Here is a 25772-nt window from a genome sequence, read left to right as displayed (position 1 = left end):
CGGGGACGGGTGCTGGGATTAAAAATAAAAAATAGATCAAATATAAATATAGAACAAAACACACATTGAGACGAGAGACAACATAACACTACATAAAGAGAGACCTAAGACAACAACATAGCAAGGCAGCAACACATGACAACACAGCATGGTAACAACACAACATAACAACATGGTAGCAACACAACATGGTAGCAGCACAAAACATGGTACACACATTACTGGGCACAGACAACAGCACAAAGGGCAAGGTAGAGACATCACACACAGCAGTCACAACTGTCAGTAAGTGTCCATGATTGAGTCTTTGAATGAAGAGATTGAGATAAAACTGTCCAGTTTGAGTGTTTTTAGCAGCTCGTTCCAGTCGCTAGCTGCAGCGAACTTAAAAAAGGAGCGACCCATGGATGTGTGTGCTTTGGGGAATTAAACAGAGTGTGACTGGCAGAACGGGTGTTGTATGTGGAGGATGAGGGCTGCAGTAGATATCTCAGATAGGGGGGAGTGAGGGGGGAGTGAGGCCTAAGAGGGTTTTATAAATAAGCATCAACCAGTGGGTCTTGCGACGGGTATACAGAGATGACCAGTTTACAGAGGAGTATAGGGTGCAGTGTGTCCTATAAGGAGTATCAGTGGCAAATCTGATGACCGAATGGTAAAGAATATCTAGCCACTTGAGAGCACCTTTACCTGCCGATCTATAAATTACGTCTCCGTAATCTAGCATGGGTAAGGTGGTCATCTGAATCAGGGTTAGTTTGACAGCTGTGGTGACAGAGGAGCGATTACGAGAGAAGGACAGTGTACCATCTAGCCATATTCCCTAGTACTTGTATGAGGTGACTACCTCAAGCTCTAAACCCTCAGACGTAGTAATCACACCGGTGGGGAGAGCGGCATTCTTCTTACCAAACCACAACCTTTGTTTTGGAGGTGTTCAGAACAAGGTTAAGGGCAGAGAAAGCTTGTTGGACACTAAGAAAGCTTTGTTGTAGAGCATTTAGCACAAAATCCGGGGAGCCGCCACCTGAGTATAGGACTGTATCATCTACATATAAATGGATGAGAGAGCTTCCTACTGCCTGAGCTATGCTGTTGATGTAAATTGAGAAGAGCGTGGGGCCTAGGATTGAGCCTTGGAGTACTCCCTTGGTGACAAGCAGTGGCTGAGACAGCAGATTTTCTGAATTTATACACTGTACTCTTTGAGAGAGGTAGTTAGTAAACCAGGCCAAAGACCCCTCAGAGACACCATATACTGCAGGTCTATGATATGAAGGCAGTGCACACTGGTGCTCCAAATGACTGACAGCTGAATGAGGTGAGGGAAAATGTTTTAGGGCTACCAGAATGACTCCTATAATATAAAAAGAGGATGCTCATCTTTAAAAAATATTTACGAATTAGCCTCTTTCTGTACGCTTATATCTATATAACAGACACAGAAACCTATCAGACAAGTATAAATTAATTAATGTCAGTGTTGTAGCATGTCACAGGCATATCTCTATCTCTCTGGGGCTAGGCCTAAACCTCTCTTCCTTTATATTATTACATCAATAGACCTACCCAGCAAACAGGGGACGTCCAGATGACATTCTGCAACATTCCTACTATGTTATCCCACTAATGTTCTGGGAAGGTTCTAAGAACTTCAATTGATGGTACCAAGGGAATGTTCCCTGGGGGACCTTCGTCTAGTTCCCTGTAAATTCACATGACGTCATTGAGGACCATGTCAGGACCTTTTTAGGACATTCTCGGGACTTTCATCTTACTAGTCCTCAGGAAATCGTGTTATAGTCCCAATGGAACGTTCTTTTGGGGACCTTTGTTTAGTTTCCTTGAAGTTCCCAGGATGTCATTGAGGACCATGTCAAGAACATGGCAGGAACGTTTTAGAACATACATTTTACTCGTCCTTAGGATGTCACGTGATGGTCCCAATGAAACGTTCTCAGGTTTGTTCCGGTGAGGTTTTTAGGACGTTGAGTCATGGTCCCCTGAAGGTTTTTTCTAGTTCCCGGTTGGTCGCAGGGATATTCCCGGGGATGTTTTTAGGACATTATTGGGATGTTGAGTCATGGTCCCCTGGAGGCATTGTCTAGTTACCGGTTGGTCCCGCGGACATCCCCAGGACATTCTTGGGACGTTGTGTGAAGGTCCCCTGAACATTCTTGGGGGATTGTGTCATTGTCCCCTGGAGATTCTTGTCAGATGATGGTCTCAGTTGTCTCGGGAGGCCAATATCTGTCATTTATTGATGGCACTGGCTGCGTGGGTGGATGGCCTAATGGGTTACGCACCCAACACATATGGATGACAGGTCCATTTCTTTAATGTCTGATAAATTAAATCTTACCAGTCACTTGTCCGGCGCCAAATTATCCTAACGGAAACCCTGGTGGATGAGTGTATGTGTTTGTTTGCGTGTGTGTGTGTGTACCTGTGTCGGTGGTTCTGTTTGGTGATGACATGATCAGAGGTGTTCCTCAGCTGCTGGCCTGAGAAGCTCCAGGAGAAGGTGTGCGGTTTGGGATAGGCCTCCATGTCCACATGTAGGGACAGACTCTCCCCAGCACGCACACGCACAGAACTGTTATCTGACGGAGCCAGGTTGATGAAACCTCTATCTGGAAGACATACAACAACCCACAGGTAAGACACATTGACAGTCACCCACATGAAAATACCTTTGACTCTTCTTAACAAAACAAGTCCATTTCCACTTATGTTTTCAAATGAGTGTTGCGATAGTTTCACGTTAAGGAAATACATAATTTTGAATTTTTTTATTTAAATTTTACCTTTATTTAACCAGGCAAGTCAGTTAAGAACACATTCTTATTTTCAATGACGGCCTGGGAACAGTGGGTTAACTGCCTGTTCAGGGGCAGAATGACAGATTTGTACCTTGTCAGCTCAGGGGTTTGAACTCGCAACCTTCCGGTCACTAGTCCAACGCTCTAACCACTAGGCTACGCTGCCATATACTCACCATAGACGTCCAGCCAGATTGACTCAGAGCTGATCCCCTTCTCATTCTGACCCTCACATCGATATCTCCCAGAATCCTGTGTCCTGACAGAGTTGACTTGGAGTGTAGCGCTGCGGACGTGTGTGATGGGCTCAGTCAGGATGCGTGAGCCATTCTCCACTGCCGGTTGCTGTGGATACGAAGCCCACACGGCATCCTGTCAATCAACACCCAGAGATCTATAGAGATTAACCCTGTCTGGTCTGGGCTGCATTCCTTCCCTCCCCGGGCAGGGGGACAGGAGGGCTTACCTCACGCACATACATGCACACACCTCAGGACCCTGAGACTCAGTAAACACACACACAGCCAACTGAATATCACACTAATTTCTCAAGATACTGATTTTTCAGACTTGGAGCATTTTGGACTCTTTAGCAAGTATAAAAAATACATTTAACTTTAGCTCTATTTCAATAAAAATCTATTTTCCAATCACTCTATTGGAGAGCTGTCCTACAGGTATCCCTCCAGCCTCCCTGGCTAACCCCTCAGAGAGAGGGAAAAGAGTTCTCACCGTGCCCGGCGGAGCGGCCCACTTCAGCTTGATGTCTCCATTGACGTTGGTGGTGCTGCAGGTCAGGGTGAGATTCTGGCCCCGCGTCAGGACCACCCTCTTGGGCCCACGCAACTCAATCACAGGGGGCACATCTGGGACTGAGTAAAACATGTGAGAATATCAAATAAACTATGTCACGGATACAGTACTTCACATCCCAGAACACAAACACAGGAGTGATTGTGTTAGTGCCTACATGCACAGATGCACGCACAGTTAATGCTATTTTACCTGGTCGCACAGTCAGATCATAGCTGTGTGATTTAACGAGGGCACCGCTCAGTCTGCCAGTGCAGATGTAACAGCCCTCAAAGGCCTTCTTAGTGTCATAGATAACCATGCCCCGCTCCAGGCTGGCAGCATAGTGGAGACCATTTGGGAGGGCACCGCCATGGCATGGCTCCAGGCGCAGGTTGACCACTCTCGGGTCGGTTGCTAGGCAGGGGATGGAGGCACTGTCTCCCGCACGAGTCAGGATACTGAACACAATGGTCTTTCTAAAGACATTATCAGGATCTGCCAAAAAAAAGACATTAAATCAACAGTGTGGTATGAAAACAGCCTCAGGTATATGGAACGATGTCCAGAGTACATGTGCTGTATGTATAGTACTGAGAGAAGAGATTAGGAGAGTGCTAATTATGTTATTCAAACATGGGGACAGATCCAGTTTGATCTGGATCAATCAATTAGTGACACACATACACTGTAGGCACTTTCCAAGATATAAGCAGTTATTTTTTTTAAATATAACCTTTACTTAACTAGGCAAGTTAGTTAAGAACAAATTCTTATTTACAATGACGGCCTACCACGGGAAAACCCGGAAGACACTGGGCCAATTGTGGGCCACCCTATGGGACTCCCAATCATGGCTGGATGTGATACAGCCTGGATACAAACCAGGGACTGTAGTGATGCCTCTTGCACTGAGGCATCTTGCACTGAGACGCAGTGCCTTAGACCGCTGCGCCACTCAGGAGCCCAGATGCACTTCCATATGGACATGGTACGATCCAAAGACGGATCCAAATACCTATCAATCCAGTAAACACCTTCATGCTCAAACACACCCACACACAGTGCCCCTCTAAAAAAATATTTGATCACGTGTTCTGCCTCAAATAAATGTTCACAAGCCTCTCTGAGGCTTACCTTTCTTGTATGCACACTTTCTCCCACCCACTCTTTCTCTCTTTTTCACTCACTCACTCACACCCTTGTACCAGTGGTCTGGGGACACAAAGGGGTGCACGTTTTTGTTTTGCCCTAACACTACAAACCTGATTCAAACCATCAACTCGTCATCAGGCTTTGATGACTTGAGTCAGGTGTGTGGTGTTAGGGGGCAAAAACAAAATGTCACCCCGTTGGGTCCCCAGGAACAGGATGAGAACCATTGCCTTATACACATATAAACTCTCACATACATGCCCACACAGGCAAACAGGGCTATGAATGTTGACTCAGACAGAAACACACCTTTGACGTAGACGTAGATAGAGCTCTGCTCTCCGGTTTTCTCTTCCAGACAGATGTATCGGCCCATGTGGCCAGGCTGAGCTCTGGGGATTTTTAGGACGGACGCCCCATTAGTCCGCTCCTCGCCCCTCAGTTTGGGGCGATCCTCCCGCTGCCACTGCACCACCTGGTCACCCTGGCAAAGCAGGCTGAAGGGGATGTTGAGTGGAATGACCAGGTGGAGGCCTCTGGGGGTGATGGTGGGTCTGGCGCTACCTGTAGTAACATGGTTGGGATGGTCATTACAGTATTGATCAAACAGGCTCTTGATATCATGCACATAGTCACTTAAAACATAATCATAAAAGCCACAGTCCTCACTCAGCGCCATATAACACACGTTTAACAGAATGGAGTAAAATAAGTAAGTACAAGTGCCTATCATTAACAGCAAAGAGTGCACTGCAGGTACTTCAACAGTAATAGTCAGCTAGAAATCAGAGGAGGCTGGTGGGAGGAGACATAGGAGTATAGGCTCATTGTAATGGCTGGAAAGGAATAAATAGAACGGTATCAAACACATCAAAGATACGGAAACAACATTAATTGAATTTATTCCATTCCAGCCACAATGAGCCCATCCTCCTATAGCGCCTCCTACCAGCCTCCTCTGCTAGAAATGTATGTCAACACTGAGGACGGGTAGACAAGATCCACAGAGCCTTTTTTGCATGCACTTCGATATCAATACAAATCATTATCATAGCACTCCTAGCAACATATTGACATCATTTTATGACTGAAAAATGACAGGTGAGTTAATCGCTTTGGCAAAGATGTAAAACAATGCACCACGTACAATTATTGGCACAACTTGAAATCTACCTGCAGCAATATTAGCACGGGAGGAGTGTCATATTGATTTTGTCTCTCAACCCGACAGAAATGTTACGGTATGAAATAGTCAACTAGAACACTTTGAGTATAGTCTAAATAGAATTTGGCAGAGGACGGTTTAGAAGAGTGAAAAATAAATCACCCACAGGCAACACAAAATAAACTACAGAGCAGACAACCCCTGCACAGGTGAGATGTAGTCAGAACTGTCCTACCTGGGCATTGCGTCCAGGACAAAGACTCGCCAGGTACAACGTACTGTGCACTGCTCTCTTTAACAGACCACCAACCAGCCAAAGCGCACCATGCAGAACAACCTGGACTCAGAGCACTTTGTATTATTCTGTTCGTAAATCTGAAACACCCCATATTGCATTGTTTGTTAAGTTTCGTATGGTACAGTGGGGCAAAAAAGTATTTAGTCAGCCACCAAATGTACAAGTTCTCCCACTTAAAAAGATGAGGCCTGTAGTTTTCATCATAGGTACACTTCAACTATGACAGACAAAATGAGAAAGAAAATCGAGAAAAATCACATTGTAGGATCTTTAATGATCCTAAATCCTAATGATCTTTAATTTATTTGCAAATGATGGTGGAAAATACGTTTTTGGTCACCTACAAACAAGCAAGATTTCTGGCTCTCACAGACCTGTAACTTCTTCTTTAAGAGGCTCCTCTGTCCTCCACCCATTACCTGTATTAATGGCACCTGATTAAACTTGTTATCAGTATAAAAGACACCTGTCCACAACCTCAAACAGTCACACTCCAAACTCCACTATGGCCAAGACCAAAGAGCTGTCAAAGGACACCAGAAACAAAATTGTAGACCTGCACCAGGCTGGGAAGACTGAATCTGCAATAGGTTAGCAGCTTGGTTTGAAGAAATCAACTGTGGGAGCAATTATTAGGAAATGGAAGACATACAAGACCACTGATAATCTCCCTCGATCTGGGGCTCCACGCAAGATCTCACTCCGTGTGGTCAGAAATCCCAGAATCACACGGGGGGGGGGGGAACTAGTGAATAACCTGCAGAGAGCTTGGACCAAAGTAACAAAGCCTACCATCAGTAACACACTACGCCGCCAGGGACTCAAATCCTGCAGTGCCAGACGTGTCCCCCTGCTTAAGCCAGGACATGTCCAGGCCCATCTGAAGTTTGCTAGAGAGCATTTGGATGATCCAGAAGAAGATTGGGAGAATGTCATATGGTCAGATGAAACCAAAATAAAACTTTTTGGTAAAAACTCAACTCGTCGTGTTTGGAGGACAAAGAACGCACCTCAAAACAATAGGGAGGGTCCGGGTGGGCGTCTGTCCATGGTGGCGGCTCCGGTGCGGGACGTGGACCCCACTTAGTCAATGTCTTAGTCCCCTCTCCTCGCGTCCCTGGATAGTCCACCCTCGCCGCCGACCATGGCCTAGTAGTCCTCACCCAGAACCCCACTGGACTGAGGCAGCTCGGGACTGAGAGAAAGCTCGGGAGTGAGAGAAAGCTCAGGAGTGAGAGGAAGCTCAGGCAGGTAGATAGATCTACCAGATCCTGGCTGGCAGATCCTGGCTGACTGGCGGATCTGGCGGATTCTGGCTGACTGGCGGATCCTGGCCGACTGGCACATCCTGGCCGATTGGCAGTTCTGGCAGATCTGGAAGAGTCTGGTTGACTGGCAGATCTGGAAGATTCTGGTTGACTGGCAGATCTGGACGATTCTGGTTGACTGGCAGATCTGGAAGAATCTGGCTGACTGGCAGATCTGGAAGAATCTGGCTGACTGGCAGATCTGGAAGAATCTGGCTGACTGGCAGATCTGGAAGAGTCTGGCTGACTGGCGGATCCTGGCTGACTAGCGGATCTGGCAGATCCTGGCTGACTGGCGGATCCTGGCTGACTGGTGGATCCTGGCTGACTGGCGGATCCTGGCTGACTGGCGGATCCTGGCTGACTGGCGGATCATGGCTGACTGGCAGATCCTGGCTGACTGGCAGATCCTGGCCGACTGGAAGTTCTGGCGGATCGTGGCCGACTGGCGGATCGTGGCCGACTGGCGGATCCTGGCTGACTGGCAGATCCTGGCCGACCTGGAGGTTCTGGCGGATCGTGGCCGACTGGCGGATCTGGCTGACTGGTGGATCCTGACTGACTGGCAGGTCCTGGCTGACTGGCAGATCCTGGCCGACTGGAAGTTCTGGCGGATCCTGGCCGACTGGCGGATCCTGGCCGACTGGCGGATCCTGGCCGACTGGCAGATCCTGGCCGACTGGCAGATCCTGGCCGACTAGCACCTCTGGCAGATCCTGGCTGACTGGCACTTCTGGCGGATCCTGGCAGACTGGCACTTCTGGCGGATCCTGGCAGACTGGTGGATCCTGGCAGACTGGCGGATCCTGGCTGACTGGCAGATCTAACTGATCCTGGCAGACTGGCGGCGCTGGGCAGACTGGCGGCGCTGGGCAGACTGGCGGCACTGGGCAGACTGGCGGCACTGGGCAGACTGGCGGCACTGGGCAGACTGGCGGCGCTGGGCAGACTGGGGGCACTGGCGGCGCTGGGCAGACTGGCGGCACTGGCGGCGCTGGGCAGACAGGTGGCTCCTTGCAGACTGAAGGCTCCTTGCAGACTGACAGCTCTTTACAGACTGACAGCTCCTTGCAGACTGACAGCTCCTTGCAGACTGGCAGCTCTTTGCAGACTGGCAGCTCCTTGCAGACTGGCAGCTCCTTGCAGACTGACAGCTCTGACTGCTTCATGCAGACTGACAGCTCTGGCTGCTTCATGCAGACTGACAGCTCTGACTGCTCCATGCAGGCTGGCAGCACCTTGCAGACTGGCAGCTCCTTGCAGACTGGCAGCTCCTTGCAGACTGACAGCTCTGGCTGCTCCATGCAGACTGACAGCTCTGGCTGCTCCATGTAGACTAGCAGCTCTGGCTGCTCCATACAGGCTGGCATCTCTTGCTGCTCCATGCAGGCTGACAGCTCCTTGCAGACTGACAGCTCCTTGCAGACTGGCAGCTCTGGCTGCTTCATGCAGACTGACAGCTCTGACTGCTCCATGCAGGATGGCAGCTCTGGCTGCTCCATGCAGGCTGGCAGCACCTTACAGACTGGCAGCACCTTGCAGACTGACAGCTCTGGTTGCTCCATGCAGACTGACAGCTCTGGCTGCTCCATGTAGACTGGCAGCTCTGGCTGCTCCATGCAGACTGACAGTTCTGGCTGCTTCATGCAGACTGACAGCTCTGGCGGATCCTGGCAGACTGGTGGATCCTGGCAGACTGGCGGATCCTGGCTGACTGGCAGATCTAACTGATCCTGGCAGACTGGCGGCGCTGGGCAGACTGGCGGCGCTGGGCAGACTGGCGGCACTGGGCAGACTGGCGGCACTGGGCAGACTGGGGGCACTGGCGGCGCTGGGCAGACTGGTGGCTCCTTGCAGACTGAAGGCTCCTTGCAGACTGGTGGCTCCTTGCAGACTGAAGGCTCCTTGCAGACTGACAGCTCTTTACAGACTGACAGCTCCTTGCAGACTGACAGCTCCTTGCAGACTGACAGCTCCTTGCAGACTGGCAGCTCTTTGCCTACTGGCAGCTACTTGCAGACTGGCAGCTCCTTGCAGACTGACAGCTCTGACTGCTTCATGCAGACTGACAGCTCTGGCTGCTTCATGCAGACTGACAGCTCTGACTGCTCCATGCAGGCTGGCAGCACCTTGCAGACTGGCAGCTCCTTGCAGACTGGCAGCTCCTTGCAGACTGACAGCTCTGGCTGCTCCATGCAGACTGACAGCTCTGGCTGCTCCATGTAGACTAACAGCTCTGGCTGCTCCATACAGGCTGGCATCTCTTGCTGCTCCATGCAGGCTGACAGCTCCTTGCAGACTGACAGCTCCTTGCAGACTGGCAGCTCTGGCTGCTTCATGCAGACTGACAGCTCTGACTGCTCCATGCAGGATGGCAGCACCTTGCAGACTGGCTGCTCCTTGCAGACTGACAGCTCTGGCTGCTCCATGCAGACTGACAGTTCTGGCTGCTCCATGCAGACTAACAGCTCTGGCTGCTTCATGCAGACTGACAGCTCTAGCTGCGCTGAACAGGCAGGAGACTCCAGCAGCGCTGGAGAGGCGAGGCGCACTGTAGGCCTGATGCGTGGTGCTGGTACTGGTGGTCCCTGACCGAGGACACGCACAGGAAGCCTGGTGCGGGGAGCTGCTACCGAAGGGCTGGGGTGTGGAGGTGGTACTGGATAGACCGGACTGTGCAGGCGCACTGGAGCTCTTGAGCACCGAGCCTGCCCAACCTTACCTGGCTCGATGCCCACTCTAGCCCGGCCGATACGAGGAGCTGGAATATACCGCACCGGGCTATGCACCCGCACTGGGGACACCGTGCGCACCACTGCATAACACGGTGCCTGCCCGGTCTCTCTAGCCCCCCGGTAAGCACAGGGAGTTTGCGCCGATCTCCTACCTGGCATAGCCATACTCCCTGTGAGCCCCCCCCCAATAAATTTTTGGGGCTGACTCTCGGGCTTCCATCTGCTCTGCCGTGCTAGCTCCTCATAATGCCGCCTCTCTGCTTTTGCTGCCTCCAGCTCGGCTTTGGGGCGACAATAATCTCCAGGCTGTTCCCAGGGTCCTTTCCCATCTAGAATCTCCTCCCAAGTCCATTTCTCCAAGTAGTGCAGCCTCTCCCACTGTAGTTGCTGACTGTAGCAGGTCCTGCTGCTGCTGCCTCTGTTGCCTCTCCTGCGGCTCCTGCCTGTTGACACGCTGCTTGGTCCGGTTGTGGTGGGTGATTCTGTAACGGTTTTCTAGGTGTGGTGAAGGAGAGTTGGACCAAAACGCAGCGTGTAGATTGCGATCCATGTTTAATGAACAAAAAGAAACGTAACACGCATCTAAAATACAAACACTACAAAACAAAGAACGTAACGAAAATCAAAACAGCCTATACTAGTGAAAACTAACACAGACAGGAACAAGGACACTAAGGACAATCACCCATGACAAACTCAAAGAATATGGCTGCCTAAATATGGTTCCCAATCAGAGACAACGTGTGACGTAGAAGTCCGTCACTGGCCGCGGGCAGCATTTGGTTCTTTAACGCACACACATATTCATCACTCCTCCCTGCGCCATTATAAGATAAGTTAACAATGTGGGTCGACACAAAAATTAACTTCTGTCTTGGTGCATGCATTCACACTTGTCAATGTTCATATTTGAGAGATACAATAATTATTATACTTATCAATGTTGTGGATGAGCGCATTGTTTGTTTGTTCTGTTCCTCTCTCTCCATCTCTGTAGCTTCCGGGTATGCTGGAAAAGGACCCGAGCTAAGGGAATTGGGTTGGCTTTATAGTGCCTGTCCCAAATGGCTCATTAATGCATATGGGCATATTGAAAGATATTGTCAGTAGTGATGTAATGTTGTAAATGTTATTTTGTGATATTGTTTAAAACCGTGTTGCAATGTATATCCTTTAGTATGTTTAGTTCATGGAAAATGTAGGTTTGTATTGTTAATTGATTAATTAATTAGGGTTAATTGTTCTGAGCGGAGGGGCTAGCCCTACAAAAGGAGCCTCTCTTTCAGTCATGGAGAGGCATTTTTGGATTGAGCTGTGGATGGGGCAGCATTGTTTTTAAGCTGTCCCATAAGGTAGACGTTGATGGCAGTACTGTTGTTTTTTGTTCCGGAATCACTTGTAAATAAACACCTTTGCACAGAAGAACTTTTGCGGCCATCTTTTTATTTTGATAGAGGTTAGGTTATACAGTTTAGCCTTCTGGCCTACTCTACGTGACACAACGATAAACACCTGCCTCTGATTGAGAACCACTCCAGACAGCCATAGACTTTGCTAGATCACCCCACTAGCCACAATCCCAATATATACACACCAAAACCCCAAGACAAAACACACCACAATACAAAAACCCCATACCACACCCTGGCCTGACCCAATACATAAAGATAAACACAAAATACTTCGACCAGGGCGTGACAACCTACTGTGAAGCATGGGAGTGGAAACATTATGCTTTGGGGCTGTTTTTCTGCAAAGGGACCAGGACGACTGATCCGTGTAAAGGAAAGAATGAATGGGGCCATGTATCGTGAGATTTTGAGTGAAAACCTCCTTCCATCAGCAAGGGCATTGAAGATGAAACATGGCTGTGTCTTTCAGCATGACAATGATCCCAAACACACCGCCCGGGCAACGAAGGAGTGGCTTCGTAAGAAGCATTTCAAGGTCCTGGAGTGGCCAAGCCAGTCTCCAGATCTCAACCCCATAGAAAATCTTTGAAGGGAGTTGAAAGTCCGTGTTGCCCAGCAACAGCCCCAAAACATCACTGCTCTCGAGGAGATCTGCATGGAGGAATGGGCCAAAATACCAGCAAAAGTGTGTGAAAACCTTGTGAAGACTTAAAGAAAACATTTGACCTCTGTTATATACACTTTGTTGGCAATGACAAAGTATTGAGAAAAACTTTTGTTATTGACCAAATACTTATTTTCCACCATAATTTACAAATAAATTCATAAAAAATCCTACAATGTGATTTTCTGGATTTTTTTTCTCATTTTGTCTGTCATAGTTGAAGTGTACCTATGATGAAAATTACAGGCCTCTCATCTTTTTAAGTGGGAGAACTTGCACAATTGGTGGCTGACTAAATACTTTATTGTTCCACTGAATGTATTAATTTTTGTATGTCCATCAACAATTTAGTATGATACAGTGGTTTGCGAAAGTATTCACCCCCATGGCATTTTTCCTATTTTGTTGCCTTTTTGGGAGGTTTGTGTCATTTGATTTACACAACTTGCCTACCACTTTGAAGATGAAAATATGTTTTATTGTGAAACAAACAAGAAATATCACCCCCAAAAAATGTATCTAATCATATCTATTCACCCCCCACAGTCAAAACTTGGTAGGGCCACCTTTTGCAGCAATTACAGCTTCAAGTCTCTTGGGGTATGTCTCTATAAGCTTGGCACATCTAGCCACTGGGATTTTTGCCCATTCTTCAAGGCAAAACTGCTCCAGCTCCTTCAAGTTGGATGGGATCCGCTAGCGTACAATTGGATTGAAGTTTGAGGTCTGGGATTTGACTAGGACATTCTAGGACATTTAAATGTTTCCTCTTAAACCACTTGACTGTTGCTTTATCAGTATGCTTAGTGCCATTGTCCTGCTGGAAGGTGAACCTCCGTCCCAGTCTCAAATCTCTGGAAGACTGAAACAGGTTTCCCCTCAAGAATTTCCCTATATTTAGCGCCATCCATCATTTCTTCAATTCTGACCAGTTTCCCAGTACCTTCCGATGAAAAACATCCCCACAGCACGGTGGTGGCAGAATCTTGGGTGATGAAAGGTGTTGGGTTTGTGCTAGACATAGCGTTTTCCGTGATGGCCATAAAGCTACATTTTAGTCTCATCTGACCAGAGTACCTTCCATATGTTTGGGGAGTCTCCCACATGCCTTTTGACGAACATCAAACGTGTTCTCCTATTTTTTCCTTTAAGCAATGGCTTTTTTTCTGGCTACTCTTCGGTAAAGCCCAGCTCTGTGGAGTGTACGGCTTAAAGTGGTCCTATGGACAGATACTCCAATCTCCGCTGTGGAGCTTTGTAGCTCATTGAGGGTTATCTTTGGTCTCTTTGTTGCCGGTCTGATTAATGACCTACTTGCCTGTTCCATAAGTTTTGGTGGGCGGGCCTCTCTTGGCAGGTTTGTTGTGGTGCCATATTCTTTCCATTTTTTAACAATGGGTTTAAAAGGTGCTCCGCGGGATGTTCAATGTTTCTAATTTAAAGAATAACCCAACCCTGATCTGTACTTCTCCACAACTGTGTTCCTGACCTGTTTGGAGAGCTCCTTGGTCTTTATGGTGCCGCTTGCTTGGTGGTGCCCCTTGCTTAATGGTGGTGCAGACTCTGGGACCTTTCAGAACAGGTGTACATATACTGAGATCATGTGACACTTAAATAAAGTCCACCTGTGTGCAATCTAACTAATTATGTAACTTCTGAAGGTAATTGGTTGCACCAGATGTTATTTATTGTCTTCATAGCAAAGGGGGTGAATACATATGCATGCACTACTTTTCCAATTATAATTTTTTTAAATTTATTGAAAAATTTCACTTAACCAATTTGGACTATTTTGAGAATGTCCAGTACATGAAATCCAAATAAAAATACATTTAAATTACAGGTTGTAATGCAACAAAATATGAATAGAGCCAAGAGGGATTAACACTTTTGCAAGGCACTGTATGTTATTAATTTGCAAAACGTACAATATGTTACAAATTTGCTAAATTAATTATATGTATTGCATTCTAGCTAGGTGGGTAATGTTTTCTAGCTCGCTAACATTAGCGAGGTTAGGGTTAGGGGTCAGGGTTAAGGTTAAGTTCAGGAGTTAGGTTAAAGGATTAAGGTTAGGATTAGAAGGAAGGAGAAGGATTAGCTAAAAGGGTTAAGTTTAGGGTTAGGAGAAGGTTAGCGAACATACTAAGTAGTTGCAAAGTAGTTAAAAGTAGTAACAATTGAAATGTTCCAAAATTATCTAAAATGCTAAAGTTGTCCGTGATGAGATTCAAACTCGCATCCTTTGGTTGATAGACGTTCAGGCTGCAGGTTAGGTGAAGGTTTGGTAAAACGGTTAGGGTTAGCTAACATGCTAAGTAGTTGCAAAGTAGCTAAAAACGTTCTAATTAGCTCAAATGCTAAAGTTGACCGTGATGAAATTCGAACTCACAACTTTTAGGTTGTTAGACATTCGCAGCATATGCCCACCAATCCACCCTACATTAGTTGTTGGTCAAGAACACTAAGGCAACCAGCCTAAATTACTACCGAGCCGTAGCACTCACGTCGGTAGCCATGAAGTGCTATGAAAGCCTGGTCAAATAAAAAATGTCAAATCAAATTATATTTGTCACATACACATGGTTAGCAGATGTTAATGTGAGTGTAGTGAAATGCTTGCGCTTCTAGTTCCGACAATGTAGTAATAACCAACGAGTAATCTAACCTAACAATTCCACAACAACTGCCTTATACACACACAAGTGTAAAGGGATGAAGAATATGTACATAAAAACATATGAATGAGTGATGGTACAGAACGAATGCAGTAGATTGTATAGAGTACAGTGTATACATATGAGATGAGTAATGCAGGGTATGTAAACATTATATTAAGTGGCATTGTTTAAAGTGGCTAGTATTACATTTTTACATCAATTTTTCCATTATTAAAGTGGCTGGAGTTGAGTCAGTATGTTGGCAGCAGCCACTCAATGTTAGTGATGGCTGTTTAACAGTCTGATGGCCTTGAGATAGAAGCTGTTTTTCAGTCTCTCTGTCCCTGCTTTAATGCACCTGTACTGACCTCGCCTTCTGGATGATAGCGGGGTGAACAGGCAGTGGCTCGGGTGGTTGTTGTCCTTGATGATCTATATGGCCTTCCTGTGACATCGGGTGGTGTAGGTGTCCTGGAGGGCAGGTAGTTTGCCCCCCGGTGATGCGTTGTGCAGACCTCACTACCCTCTGGAGAGCCTTACGGTTGTGGGCGGAGCAGTTGCCGTACCAGGCGGTGATACAGCCCGACACACACTGTTTGTGTGAGTGGACCAATTCAGTTTGTCCGTGATGTGTACGCCGAGGAACTTAAAACTTACTACCCTCTCCACTACTGTCCCGTCGATGTGGATAGGGGGGTGTTCCATCTGCTGTTTCCTGAAATCCACAATCATCTCCTTTGTTTTGTTGACATTGAGTGTGAGGTTATTTTCCTGACACCACACTCCGTGGGCCCTCACCTCCTACCTGTAGGCCGTCTCGTTGTTGTTGGTAATCGAGCCTACCACTGTAGTGTCGTCTGCAGACTTGATGATTGAGTTGGAGGAGTGCATGGCCACACAGTCGTGGGTGAACTGGGAGTACAGGAGAGGGCTCAGAACGCACCCTTGTGGGGTCCCAGTGTTGAGGATCAGCGGGGTGGAGATGTCACCTACCCTCACCACCTGGGGGCGGCCCATCAGGAAGTCCAGTACCCAGTTGCACAGGGCGGGGTCAAGACCCAGGGTCTCGAGCTTGATGAGTTTGGAGGGTACTATGGTGTTAAATGCTGAGCTGTAGTCGATGAACAGCATTCTCACAAAGGTATTCCTCTTCTCAAGATGGGTTAGGGCAATGTGCAGTGTGGTTGCGATTGCGTCATCTGTGGACCTATTGGGGCGGTAAGCCAATTGGAGTGGGTCTAGGGTGTCAGGTAGGGTGGAGGTGATATGGTCCTTGACTAGTCTCTCAAAGCACTTCATGATGACGGAAGTGAGTGCTACCGTTTAGTCGTTTAGCTCAGTTACCTTAGCTTTCTTGGGAACAGGAACAATGGTGGCCTTCTTGAAGCATGTGGGAACAGCAGACTGGGATAAGGATTGATTGAATATGTCCGTAAACACACCAGCCAGCTGGTCTGTGCATGTTCTGAGGATGCGGCTGGGGATGCCGTCTGGGCGTGCAGCCTTGCGAGGGTTAACACGTTTAAATGTTTTACTCACGTCGGCTGCAGTGAAGGAGAGTCGGCAGGTTTTGGTAGTGGGCTGTGTCAGTGGCACTGTATTGTCCTCAAAGAGAGCAAATAAGTTGTTTAGTCTGTCTGGGAGCAAGACATCCTGGTCCGCGACGGGGCTGGTTTTCTTTTTGTAATCCCTGATTGACTGTAGACCCTGCCACATACGTCTTGTGTCTAAGCCGTTGAATTGCGACTATACCTTGTCTCTATATTGAGACTTTTCTTGTTTGATTGCCTTGCGGAGGGAATAGCTACACTGTTTGTATTCGGTCATGTTTCCGGTCACCTTGCCCTGGTTAAAAGCAGTGGTTTGCGCTTTCAGTTTCACGTGAATGCTGCCATCATTCCACAGTTTCTGATTTGGGAATGTTTTAATAGTTGAGGTGGGTACAACAATCGCTGATGCACTTGCACATAAACTCGCTTATTCAGCGTATTCCTCAATGTTGTTGTTTGACGCAGTGCAGAACATATCCCAACCCACGTGCTCGAAGAAATCTTGAAGCGTGGAATCCAACTGGTCGGACCAGTGTTGAACAGACGTGAGCGCGGGAGCTTCCTGTTTTAGCTCTCTGTCTATAGAATGGGAGCAACAAAATGGAGTCATGGTCAGCTTTTCCAAAAGGATGGCGGGGGAGGGCCTTATATATTTTTTAATTTCCCTTTATTTAACTAGGCAAGTCAGTTAAGAACAAATTCTTATTTTCAATGATGGCCTGGGAACAGTGGGTTAACTGCCTGTTCAGGGGCAGAACGACAGATTTGTACCTTGTCAGCTCGGGGATTTGAACTTGCAACCTTCCGGTTACTAGTCCAACGCTCTAACCACTAGGCTACCCTGCATCGCAGAAAGTAGAATAACAATGATCCAGGGTTTTACCAGGGTTTTACCAGCCCTGGTAGCGCAATCAATGTGCTGATAAAATCCCCAGCTACAACGAATGCAGCCTCAAGATATGTGGTTTCCAGTTTACATAGAGTCAAATAGAGTTAGTTCAGGGCCGTCGATGTGTCTGCTTGGGGGGGTGGAAATATATGCGGCTGTGATTATAATCGGAAATATTATATTGGTAGATAATGCGGTCGACATTTGATTGTGAGGAATTCTAAGTCAGGTGAACAGAAGGACTTGTTATGATCACACCGCGTATCGTTAATCATAAGGCATACCCACCCGCCCCTCTTCTTACCAGAAAGAGGCTCGTTTCTGTTGGCGCGATGCGTGAAGAAACCAGCTGGCTGTACAGACTCCGATAGCGTGTCTCGAGTGAGCCATGTTTTCGTGAAGCAATGGCTCGCATCAACACCATTATCCCAGAAACCCTAGACCCACTCCAATTTGCATACCGCCCCAACAGATCCACAAACAATGCAATCTATATTGCACTCAACACTGCCCTTTCCCATCTGGACTCAAGAAACACCTACTTGAGAATGCTATTCATTGACTACAGCTCAGCGTTCAACACCATACTGTCCTCAAAGCTCATCACTAAGCTAAGGACCCTGGGACTGAAAACCTCCCTCTGCAACTGGATCCTGGACTTCTTGACGGGCCGACACCAGGTGGTAAGGGTATGTACCAACATATCTCGCCACACTGATCCTCAACACCCTCAGAGGTGTATGCTCAGTCCCCTCCTGCATCCCTGTTCACTCATGACTGCATGGCCAGGCACGACTCCAACACCATCATCAAGTTTGCCAATGACACAGCAGTGGTAGGCCTGATCACCGACATTGATGAGATTCCCATCTTCCATCTTACTGGAGATTCCCATCTCACTCACTAGCTTTAAGAACCAGCTGTCAGAGCAGCTCACAGATCACTGCACCTTTTCATAGCCAATCTGTATACAGTATCTCTACTTGAACATACATCTTTTGCACATCTACCATTCCAGTGTTTAATTGCCATATTGTAATATTGTAATTACTTCGCCACCATGGCCTATTTATTGCCTTAACTCCCTTATTTGACCTAATTTGCACTAACTGTATATATACTTTTTTTATACTGTATTATTGACTGTATATTTTGTTCATTCCATGTGTAACTCTGTTGTTGTATGTGTCGAACTGCTATGCTTTATCTTGGCCAAGTCGCAGTTGCAAATGAGAACTTGTTCTCAACTAGCTTACCTGGTTAAATAAAGGTGAAATAAAAAAAATATTTAAAAAATGAGACAGCCTATAGGGAGGTCAGAGACCTGACTGTGTAGTGCCAGGACAACAACATCCCCCTCAAAGTGATCAAGACAAAGGAGTTGGTTGTGGACTAAAGGAAAAGGAGGGCCGAGCATGCCCCCATTCTCATCGACAGGGCTGTAGTGGAGCAGGTTGAGAGCTTCAAGTTCCTTGGTGTCCACATCACCAACAAACTAACATGGTCCAAGCACAACAAGACAGTTGTGAAGAGGGCATGACAAAACCTATTCCCCCTCAGGAGACTGAAAAGATTTGGCATGGGTCCTCAGATCCTCAAAAGGTTCTACAGCTGCACCATCGAGAGCATCCTGATGGGCTGAATCATTGCCTGCTGTGGCAACTGCTCGGCATCCAACTGCAAGGCACTACAGAGGGTAGTGCATACGGCCCAGTACTTCACTGGGGCCAAGATTCGTGCCATCCATTACCTCTACACCAGGCGGTGTCAGAGGAAGGCCCTAAAAATTGTCCGACTCCAGCCACCCTCGTCATGGACTGTTCTCTCTGCTTCCGCATGGCAAGCAGTACCGGAGCACCAAGTCTAGGTCCAAAAGGCTTCTTAACAGCTTCTACCCCCAAGCTATAAGACTCTTGAACAGGTAACCAAAGGGCTATTCAGGCCCCTCTTTTACGCTGCTGCTACTCTCTGTTTATTATCTATGCATAGTCACTTTAACTACATGTACATATTACCTCAGTTACCTCGACTAACCGGTGGCCCTGCACATTGACTCTGTACCGGTACCCCCTGTATATAGCCTCGCTATTGTTATTTGACTGGTGCTGTTTAATTATTTGTTACTTATATTTTCTGTTCTTTGATTAAGACTTATTTTTCTTAAAACTTCTTAAAGCATTGTTGGTTAAGTGCTTGTAAGTAAGTAAGCATTTCATTGTAAGGTCTACACCTGTTATATTTGGTGCATGTGACAAATACCATTTGATTTGATTTGATTAATGTAACCATACGTAAAGTAACATATCATCATCATAAATGGAGTGTCTCGGATTTACGTACAGAATAATACGAAATGCTCTGACCAAGTTGTGCAGGGAAATTCAACTCTATAGAAGAAAGCATTCCTCTATTTCAGGAAGCATCACTTCATAGGATAACTGACATTATCTATCTGCCTTTGCCTGATTTCAAGTGGGTGTTGTTTGGATTGATTATTCAACCATGTAAACAATTACAAGCAGAGTTACGCCTACCATTGACAACTCAATACTGCTCAATAAAACCTTAAATGAAATCTATAGGTGAGGCATGTAATTATAGGTGAGACATTAAATTCACTGGTGAGGCATGTTGTAAGTTATGTAAAAAAAAAATGTAATATGGTACATGAAGCCCTAACACCAAAACACAATTACAAGGCTTAAAACTGAGATTTAATGCAAATGTTGATGTAAAAATTGTTGATTTGAAAATGTATGACAAAAGTTTCTCTATAGGCTAGGCTAATGGTCACAAAAATGACATAAAACGCTACAGACCCACAGTAGGTCTATGCAAAACTAATTCTTAGAAAATGCCACTGCTTATTTACCTACTTCTAAGAAATGTTTCTACATTTCCATAATGTCAGTTATTGCTGAGATGACAAGATACGACTAGAACAGCGCTTATCTGCACCAATGACTCCGAGGCTCTTGGAAAATAACAAGCCATTTAGCGAGCCTATACAAACAGTCCTACTAGGCTATTGAACAAACGTTCCCAAATAATATAGTTGATCAAAACAAGTGTCATTATTTAATTGAAAAATTATTCCTAATTTTAATGTCTAACAAGTATTTTAGACTACAACGAGGTCACTTGTCAATCTGTGCAGAAAAAAAATCGCTGTTAATTTACTTTTTGCCAATGTCTCCGTGCTGTGCCCGGTCCACAAGATGAATTATTGAGCTGAACGCAACCTGATGCTGAGCGCACAAATATCCAATTTCCTCATTAGGTTTCAGTGATTAACTCAAAATGTCAAGGTACAGGGTAACCAACAGGGTATCTCTACATCCTGAACGATAAAGTTCTAATCTGCTGAAAAAAGGTGTATGCTAGGCTACAATACAATGCTTAACTGAATAGAACATGCATATTTATAGCCCACACAAAAAAATATATATAATAATGAACAAAAGTGGCAACAAATCCATTTAGTACAGTGACCAAGGTGATTATGTTCGTGAAGTGTGATCAATCACCAAGTGGTTAAAATAAACTTCTGTAAAACAACAACTACCCCCACAACTGTTGGCAGAGAGACAATGGTGACCAATATTATGTCTTACCTGTTTGGAACGATAACTGCAACAAGACAGAAAACAGTACCCAGTGGTGTTCCATTATTACAATTCCATCTATATTGCGTGCGTTGCCAATGTCTGCTCTGAAGAGCTCGCGCTTGTAAATGCCGCGGATTGCTCCGCAGTTGAGTGAAGGCTTAAGACATGCAGATGGACGTCTTAAACGCACATTGCATAAGGGAATTGTGTTGAAGTACTAGGATCAACGGGTGGTGATGTTGTGTTGAACTTCGTCTATAGAGGTCGTTCGTGGGCAGGGTACGGGTTGTGTGGCATCAACGATAACAAGCATTTCAATTACATTCCATGCATGCCAGAACTTCAGAGCAATACTTTACATTGGAAGAATAGCCCGCAGGAAGCACTGAAAAAAAAACAAAAAAAAACGTTTTTTTATCAATATTTTTTTCACAAAAGTAGTGGCTTTACTAGTATTAGCAGACCAATATATACATTTTTTCAGCATCTCTGCTATGGCAAAAAAAAGGTAGTTGTATAATTAAGAACAATATATTGCAGGATTCAATAGTTGGAATTGTAAGAGTTGTTGCACGGTCCCTTTCTCTGTGATTGTCATTCTAATAGAATCCAGAATGAGCAAAACCCTGTCCTCAAACATTTACATCAAAATGTGCAAAGTTATGGGCAAAGACCCAAAACATTCACATCAAATTAAAAAAAATTATTGATTAAATAACGTGGTACATGAAGCCCTAACACCAGAAAACACCATTCCAAGGTTTAACAAACTGAGTTTGAATGCAAATGTTAAGATAACATTTGTTGACATAACAATGTATGACAAAAGCCTCTCTGCATAGGCTAGGCTAATGGTCACAAAAATATATACAACACTACGGGCCCACAGTAGGTCTATGCAAAACCAACTCTTAGAAAATGACACTGCTTATTTGGATACTTCTAAGGAATTCCTCGACATTTCCATAATGACAGTTGCTGGATGACAAGATATGACTAGCACAGCCCTTATCTGCGCCAATGACTCGAGGCTCTCGGGAAAAGAACAAACCAGTTAGAGAGCCTGTACAAACAGTCCTACTAGGCTATTAAACAAACGTTCCCAAAACATATAGTTGATCACAACAAGTGTCATTCTTTAATTGAAAAATGATTCCTAATTGTAATGTCTAACAATTTGTTTAGCCAACAACGAGGTCACTTATCAATCTGTGCATGAATAAATCGCTGTTAATTTACTTTTTGCCAATGTCTCCGTGCTGTGCCCGGTCCAATAGATTAATTATTGAGATGAACGCAACCTGATGCTGAGCGCACAAATATCTAATTTCCTCATTAGGTTTCAGTGATTAACTCAAAATGTCAAGGTACAGGGTAACCAACAGGCTATCTTTATGCACCGAAGGATGTATAAACTATACAAAGTTCTAATCTGCTGAAGAAAATGTGTAGGCTAGGCTACAATATCAATCAATCAATAAAATGTATTTATAAAGCCCTTTTTACATCATCCGATGTCACAAAGTGCAATACAGTGCCTAGCTAAAGTATTCATCCCCCCTTGGCGATTTTCCTATTTTGCTGCATTACAACCTGTAATTTAAATGGATTTTTATTTGGATTTCATGTAATGGACATACACAAAATAGTCCAAATTGGTGAAGTGAAATTTAAAAAATAACTTGTTTCAAAAAATTCAAAAAAATAACAAACGGAAAACTGGTGTCTGTGTATGTATTCACCCCTTTGCTATGAATCCCCTAAATAAGATCTGGTGCAACCAATTACCTTCAGAAGTCATATAATTAGTTAAAGTCCACCTGTGTGCAATCTAAGTGTCACATGATATCAGTATATATACACCTGTTCCAAAAGACCCCCCAGAGTCTCCAACACCATTAAGCAAGGGGCACCACCAAGCAAGCGGCACCATGAAGATCAAGGAGCTCTCCCAGGTCAGAGACAAAGTTGTGGAGAAGTACAGATCAGGGTTGGCTTATAAAAAGTATATCAGAAACATTAAACATCCCACAGAGCACCATGAAATCCATTATGAAAAAAAGGAAAGAATATGGCTCCACAACAAAACTGCCAAAGAGAGGGCTGCCCACCAAAACTCATGGACCAGGCAAGGAGGGCATTAATCAGAGAGGCAACAAAGAGACTAAAGATAAACCTAAAGGAGCTGCAAAGCTCCCCAGAGGAGATTGGAGTAGCTGTCCATAGGGCCACGTTAAGCTGCACTCTCCACAGAGTTGGGTTTTACAGAAGAGTGTCCCGAAAAAAAGGAAAAAAATAAGCAAACACGTTTGGTGTTCACTAAAGGACATGTGGGAGACTCCCCAAACATATGGAAGAAGGTACTGTGGTCATATGAGGCTAAAATGTTGCTTTTTGGCCATCAAGGAAAATGCTATGTCTGTCGCAAACCTAACACCTTCCATCACCCCGAGAACACCATCCCCACAGTGAAGCATGGTGGTGGCAGCATCATGCTGTGGGGATGTTTTTCCATCGGCAAGGACTGGGAAACTGGTCAGAATTGAAGGATTGATATATGGCGCTAAATACAGGGAAATTCTTGGGGGAAACCTGTTTCAGTCTTCCAGGGAGTTGAGACTGGGACGGAGATTCACCTTTCAGCAGGACCATGACCCTAATTATAAGGTTAAAGCAACACTTGAGTGGTTTAAGGGGAAACATTTAAATGTCTTGGAATGGCCTAGTCAAAGCCCAGACCTCAATCCAATTGAGAATCTGTGGTATGACTTAAAGATTGCTGTACACCAGCGGAAACTATCCAACTTGAAGGAGCTGGAGAAATTTTGCCTTGAAGTATCGACAGAAATCCCATTGGCTAGATGTGCCAAGCTTATAGAGACATACACCAAGAGCCTTGCAGCTGTAATTGCTGCAAAAGGTGGCTCTACAAAGTATTGGCTATTGTCTATTGGTGGGGGGGGTGAAGACTTATGTACGCTCACGTTCTTTGTTTTTTTGTGATATATCTTGTTTGATTCAAAACAAAAAATATTTTGTATCTTCAAAGGGGTAGGCAAGTTGTGTAAATCAAATGACACAAATCAATTTTAATTCCAGGTTGTAAAATAGGAAAAATGCCAAGGGGGTGAATACTTTCACACGCCACTGTACAGAAATACAATACAGTTCTTAACTGAATAGTAATTGCATATTTATAGCCCACAAAAAACTAAAGTAATAATACTGAACAAAACAGTGGCAACAAATCTATTTAGTACAGTGACGAAGGTGATCATGTTCGTGAAGTGTGATTAATCACAAAGTGGTTAAAATAAACTTCTGTAAAACAACAACTACCCCCACAACTGTTGGCAGAGAGACAATGTTGACCGATATTATGTCTTACCTGTTGGGAAGGATAACTGCATCATGACAGAAAACAGTACCCAGTGGTGTTGCATTATTACTATTCCATCTATATTGCAGTGCGGTGCCAATGTCTGCTATGAACAGCTCGCATATCTAAATGCCAAGGATTGCTCGGTAGTTGAGCAAAGGCTTAAGACATGCAGCTGAATGTCTTGAACGCCCAAAGAAGCGGGGTATTGTATCGAAGTACTAAGATCAACGGGTGGTGATGTTGTGTTGAACTGCATCTATAGAGGTTGTTCGTGGGCAGGGGAGGGTGCGGGTTGTGTGGCATCAACAATAACAAGCATTTCAATTACATTACTAGTATTAGTAGACCAATGTAGACACATTTTATCAGCATCTCTGCGTTGGCAAGAAAGGTAGTTGTATAATTAAGAACAGTATCTCGCAGGATTCAATAGTTGGAATTTGTAAGATATGTTTTTGCACTGTCCCTTTCCCTGTGATTGTCATTCTAATTATTTGTACAAAACAGAAATCTGATAATACTTGTAGAATATAAAAATACTTGCTTGATATATGTTTTCCAGTTTCTTGAAATACTTTGCAAATGCAACTTATTTCAAAGTAAAAACTGAAGAGGTCTAGACTCAAATTACAAATGTTGGTAAACACTTTAATACATTTAGTTTACATTTTTTCCACAAAAGTAGTGCACTGGGCCTTTACTAGTCCTGCATTAGAGCAGCCCCAAAGTGCTTCCCGAGGCTATGGTTGGAAGCCCTAAGGTGAAGTCCAATACCTTTTTTTTTGCATAAATCATACAGTATGAGAGTTTGGTATAGCCTACTAGGCATGTTCTCTACTTTTTACATCTAGAAACACCTTATGCAACCATGGAGGACATCCCAAATGTTATTTAACTTAGGTCATGGTATACTCAAGACAGTCATATTAACCATGTACTTTATTGATTATTTTTGTTGTTGGTTCAAGTGACACATATGGCCCAGATATACTAACTTTTGCACCAGGTGCAAAGTTTGCACCTGCTTTTTTTCAGTATAGGATTTAACACCTAAAACAAAGCTAAAACATTAAATTATCTTTATTCTTATTGTTTTACATAATTTATTGTCAATTTTTAATTTCCTTATTTTTAATGCTTATATGTGCTATTCATATGACTGGTGCTACTACTGTTTTTAAGCTCTGGTAACTAACTGTAGTTGAGATTGCCCAGGTAAACTCCTTCTTTGCTAGAGCAGCCAAATCATGAAGCAGAACAGTGATAGCCATTAGTTTGCATGAGCATTCAAGTTGGGTATCATTATCTCAGTATTTACTTCAAACCTCTTCTA

At 45.1% G+C, this 25772-nt stretch overlaps 1 protein-coding gene across 4 annotated transcripts in view; it reads right to left on the bottom strand.

The window, feature by feature from the left end:
• LOC123997190 (mast/stem cell growth factor receptor Kit-like) overlaps positions 1-21248 on the bottom strand; it is a 47232-nt gene extending 25984 nt beyond the window's left edge. Inside the window, exons 1-6 of one of the 4 annotated variants that reach the window (XM_046301329.1) lie at positions 21064-21248; positions 5079-5333; positions 3828-4112; positions 3555-3694; positions 2999-3194; positions 2447-2633 (exon numbers count right to left, since the gene is read on the bottom strand). In XM_046301329.1, coding sequence (XP_046157285.1) covers positions 2447-2633; positions 2999-3194; positions 3555-3694; positions 3828-4112; positions 5079-5333; positions 21064-21118 — 1118 coding nt within the window. In that variant the 5' untranslated portion in view covers positions 21119-21248. Of the gene's footprint in view, positions 1-2446; positions 2634-2998; positions 3195-3554; positions 3695-3827; positions 4113-5078; positions 5334-6169; positions 6380-21063 lie in introns of those variants that run through there. The other 3 variants (XM_046301330.1, XM_046301327.1, XM_046301328.1) reach the window with 3 other exon arrangements.
• Between the last annotated feature and the right edge of the window lie 4524 nt (positions 21249-25772).

This window comes from Oncorhynchus gorbuscha, linkage group LG15, assembly GCF_021184085.1.
Source record: "Oncorhynchus gorbuscha isolate QuinsamMale2020 ecotype Even-year linkage group LG15, OgorEven_v1.0, whole genome shotgun sequence".
NCBI lineage: Eukaryota > Metazoa > Chordata > Actinopteri > Salmoniformes > Salmonidae > Oncorhynchus > Oncorhynchus gorbuscha.
Note: the sequence above shows the minus strand (reverse complement) of the source record. Positions and strands in the feature narration are given on the sequence as shown.